The sequence below is a fragment of the Nicotiana tomentosiformis genome, chromosome 4 (genome assembly GCF_000390325.3).
Source record: "Nicotiana tomentosiformis chromosome 4, ASM39032v3, whole genome shotgun sequence".
Taxonomy (NCBI): domain Eukaryota; kingdom Viridiplantae; phylum Streptophyta; class Magnoliopsida; order Solanales; family Solanaceae; genus Nicotiana; species Nicotiana tomentosiformis.
The window spans coordinates 35,287,348-35,292,469 of NC_090815.1; the positions used below are offsets into that span (position 1 = coordinate 35,287,348).

The 5,122-nt window shown below is 42.2% G+C and overlaps 1 protein-coding gene across 1 annotated transcript; it reads right to left on the reverse strand.

Moving 5' to 3' along the window:
- Positions 1–930: 930 nt before the first annotated feature.
- On the reverse strand, positions 931–2,291 carry LOC138909499 (uncharacterized). Its single transcript, XM_070200700.1, has 2 exons — positions 1,961–2,291; positions 931–1,163 (listed from the first exon to the last, which is right to left on the reverse strand). The coding sequence occupies exons 1-2, from the start codon at positions 2,289–2,291 to the stop codon at positions 931–933; spliced, it is 564 nt and encodes a 187-aa protein (XP_070056801.1).
- Positions 2,292–5,122: the final 2,831 nt, after the last annotated feature.

Here is a 5,122-nt window from a genome sequence, read left to right on the forward strand (position 1 = left end):
GTCACAATACACTATATACATCCCCGAACCGGAAGGCAGCACTAATACTAGGGTTGTAGTCAATGATGTCTTGAGCTTCTGAAAGCTCACCTCACAATCGTCGGACCATCAAAACGGAGCACCCTTCTGGGTTAATTTGGTCAAAGGTGCTACAATAGATGAAAAGCCCTCCATGAACCGACGATAATAACCTGCTAACCCTACGAAACCCCTGATCTCAATCACCGAAGTGGGACAATGCCAATTCTGAACTGCCTCGATCTTTTTGGGATCAACTTTAATACCCTCGCCCGATACAATATGCCACAAAAATGCTACAGAATTTAGACAAAACTCACATCTGGAGAACTTAGCATATAGCCTTTATTCTCGCAAGGTCTGAACCACCACTCTCATATGCTGCTCGTGCTCTTCCTTACTGCGCGAGTAGATCAAAATGTAATCAATAAAGACAATGACAAACGAATCAATATATGGCCTGAATACCCTGTTCATCAAATCCATAAATGCCGTCGGGGTGTTAGTCAAATCGAAGGATATCACCAGAAACTCATAATGACCATATCTAGTCCGAAAAGCAATCTTCAGAACATACGAACCCCGAATCTTCAACTGATGGTACCCTGACCTCAAGTCGATCTTAGAGAACACCCTAGCACCCTGCAATTGGTCAAATAGATTATCAATACGCGGCAACGAGTACTTGTTCTTAATTGTAACTTTGTTCAATTGACGATAATCAATACACATTCGCATAGTTCCATCCTTCTTCTTCACAAATAATGTCGGTGCACCCCAAGGCGATACACTCGGTATGACCAACCCTTTGGCTAGTAACTCCTAAAGTTGTTCTTTCAACTCCTTCAATTCTTTTGGAGCCATGCGATACGGTGGGATAGATATAGGTTGGGTATCTGGAGCCAAGTCAATTCAAAAATCAATATCACGATCTGGTGGAATGCGTGGAAGATCCGAAGGAAATACATCGGAGAACTCACGGACTACAGGCACTAAATCAATCACCGGAGTCTCTGCAATAGTATCACAAACATAGGCTAGATAAGCCAGACAACCCTTCTCGACCATGTGTCGAGCCTTCAAAAAAGAAATAACCTGATTAGATGCACTAGCAGACGAACCTTTCCACTCCAACCTAGGCAATGCTGGAATAGCCAAGGTAATAATCTTAGCATGACAATCTAGAATGGCATGTTATGGAGATAAACCAATCCTTGCCTAGGATGATCTCGAAGTCAGTCATCTCAAGTAGCAGAATATCTTCTCTAGTTTCATGACCACAAAATATAACAATGTAGGACCGGTAGATCCGATCCAAAACAATAGAATCGCCCACAAGAGTGGACACATAAACAGAATTACCCAAGGACTCATGAGAAACACCCAGGAAATAAGTAAATAAAGATGACACATAAGAATATGTTGACCCTGGATCAAATAGTACTTGTGATCATGGCATCTGAGGCCCCTATATCTGGTCTAGACGGAAAAGCATAGAATCGAGTTGGAGTGCCAACTAGCTGGCTTCCACCTCTAGGACAACCCCTACCCACCTGCGATTTACCTCTGGGCGGACGGACGACTGGTGGAGCAACTGGTGTAGTAATCATAGGCTGCTGACCCTACTGCACTAGTCTACCCCGAAGTTTGGGACAGAATCTCCGCACGTGACTGAAATCCCCGCACTCGAAACAACCCCTTGGTATGATGGGTTGTTAACCCGAAGTCTTGCCCTGATGACCTGAATACCCACTAGAAGAATCCTAAATAGCTGGTGGGCGGTATGAACTCTCTGGTATAACACTGAAATAAGGTCGCACTGGAGCACCTCGAGGAGGCGGTGGTGCTGGATATGGGGCCCTGCTGGACTGCCCTCTCACGAACTGACCTCTACCCCCAGATGGGGCACCTCTGAACTCTCCAGAATATCTAAATCGCTTACCTCTCATAACCTTCTCTCCGCTATGCTGACGCACGCCGTCAATCCTCTGGGCTATCTCCACAACCAACTCATAAGAAGTCCCCATCTCAACCTCTCGGGCCATAATGGCCTGAATGCCAGTATGTAAACCCGCAACGAACCTACGTACTCTCTCTGCATCAGTAGGGAGTATCATAAGTGCATGGCGAGACAACTCAGAGAACCTCATCTCATAATCAGTCACTGACATCTGACCCTGCTGGAGTTGTTCAAATTGAAACCGCAACTGTTCCCTCAGGGAAGATGGAATATACCTATCCAGGAAAATACGGGTGAACCTGCCCCAAGTCATGGGAGAAGAATCTGCTAGTCTGCCAAGAAGAAAAGACTTCCACCATCTACGGGCCCTGCCCTCTAGCTAAAAAGTAGCAAAGTCTACCCCATGAGACTCCAATATCCTCATGTTGTGCAGTATGTCCCTGCACCGATCAATGAAGTCCTGGGAGTCCTCATGTCGCTCACCCCCAAAGACAGGAGGATGTAGCCTAGTCCATCTTTCAAATATCTTATGTGGCTCGACGGCCGCAGCGGGTCTGGGCTCAAGTGTAGCTGTTGCTACTGGCTGGCTCCACCCACGGGTAGTGCACCCTGGGTCTGATATACAGTAGTTGCCTGCCCATGAGCCTGTGCAGTAGGGGTCTGTGCACCCCATCCCGCCTGAGATGTGGTTGGTTCTGCCGGAAATAAACCGGCATGAGTCATAGTGTCCATGAATCGCAACATTCGGCCCATGACCTCCTGAAATCCCGGTGCGGATGTGAAATCCACTAGAGCTAGCTCTACTGCAGGCACCTCGCCCTATTCCTTGATAATAGGATCCTCTACTGGATCCACTGGTGGTATAACTGGGATAACTCTGGGATGTCCTTGTCCCCTACCTCGGGCTGGAGCTCTCCCTTGGCCTCTGCCCCGGCCTCTAACAACTGGGGGAGCAGCTCTTCCCTGGTCTGGAACCTCATTAGAGCGCATTCTCACCATATGTGAGAGAATAAGAGAAAGATATTTAGTATTACATCAACTGCATGAATGGGAGATGAAGAAAGGTAGTTTCCTAACACCCTATAGCCTCTCGAAGATAAGTACATACGTCTCTATACCGATCTACAAGATTCTATTAGGTCTGCTCATAACTTGTGAGCGAACCTAGTGCTCTCATACCATGTTGTCATAACTCAATTTCACCTATAGGTCATGATGGCGCCCAACCTTACAGTTAGGCCAGCCAATTAGTAAATTATATATATATATATACACACGTCTCTATACCGATCTACAAGACTCTATTAGGTCTGCTCATAACTTGTGAGCGAACCTAGTGCTCTCATACCATGTTGTCATAACTCAATTTCACCTATAGGTCATGATGGCGCCCAACCTTACAGTTAGGCCAGCCAATTAGTAAATTATATATATATATATACACACGTCTCTATACCGATCTACAAGACTCTATTAGGTATACTTATTTCTTTAATAATTATTCGAGCAATTAAACTCTTCTTACTTGCAAGAATTTAAGAAAAGTATATAAAAGATCTAATTAAATACAAACCAAGAAAAATAATTCAAACCCTAATTCTACCAGTGTGTGTATCAAGACTTGGTGTCACAAGTGTATGAGCATCTAGTAGATTATACAAAATTTCTAAATATTGTTTGAATCAAATAGACAGAATATAAAATACAAGGAGAGGCACTAGTCGCGGCAGAACGACTCAGAGAAGCAGCTCACCACTAGACCTCGAGGTATCGCGGATGCGCTCCAGTATAACCACCTAAAACTCTTGTCTCAGATCCTGCACAAAAAGTGCAGCAAGCGTAGCATGAGTACGTAAACAACGTGTGCCCAGTAAGTATCAAGTCTAATCGCGAAGAAGTAGTGACGAGAGGTCGACTTTGACACTCATTATGGGTCGATAATAGTACAATAGAAATATTTAAATAAATATGATTTATGGGAACAACAATAATTTCCTTAACAAGCAAAAATAATTAATTCTTTCAATTTCAATAATTTCCAATTTATCAATTAGCTTCATAAGCTGCAATAAAATATCAAGGTATCATGTAATTATTATTATTAGGCACGATTTCTGCCGAGGTCATACGGCCCGATTCAGAGTGTCATGTACACTGCCGAGGGACGTGCGGCACGATCCATAGATGCATCTATATTGCCGAGGCATTCGGCCAGCTCCACAAGAAAGGATGACATTTTGATGAACCTCCGGAATGAGAAGATATTATAAGGGTAACATATAAGGATGAAACTTTTCCATTAACAGTCAAATATTTTGCACAAAAATTCAAGTATGTGAAATTTCAGTATTTTAATATTTTCTCTAACAATTTACAATATAATTCCAATACTTTTATTAAATAAAGGATACAATTATCACAAGTAATTCATGATTTGAATCTTAAGCTACCTGGACATAGCATAATTAGTAGCTACGCACAGACTCTCGTCACCTCGTGTGTACGTAGCCCCCACAATTAGCAACAATTATTAATTCAAATCATATATGGGATAAATTCCCTCTTACAAGGTTAGACAAGAGACTTACTTTCTCTCAAAGTCCCCTTCCTGATCACAATGTCGCGTTAAAGTCTCAATTTGATGTGAAAAAATCCGAAACTATCCAAATGTTATACAAAATAATTAATATATGTTCAATAATTCAAAATTAGACTATTAAATTAATTACCCGACCCAAATGGAAAATTTTTTAAAATTCACCCCAGGCTCACGTGCTCGGATTCAGAAAATCTTTGGAGGAAATCGGTACCCATAATCTCAAAAACTCAAACATACAATTTTCATTCAATTCCATAACCATTTTCGTGGTTAAAACCTCATTTTTATCAAAACCTAGTTTTTTTTTATCTAAAATGTTGATTTTCACAATTTACAGGTTATAATCTACCCATAATCTATGTATTTAACTCAAAGTGTGTAGAATTTACTTACCTTCAAGTTGCTAGTTGAAATCTCCTCTCAAAAAGCTTCAAAATCGCCCAAGAATAGAATAAATGGGGTTAAAAATGGTGAAACCCCGTTTTTAAGACATTATATCCGGTACAGTGAATCTCTTCTTCGCGAACGCGGTCAGTGCCATGCGT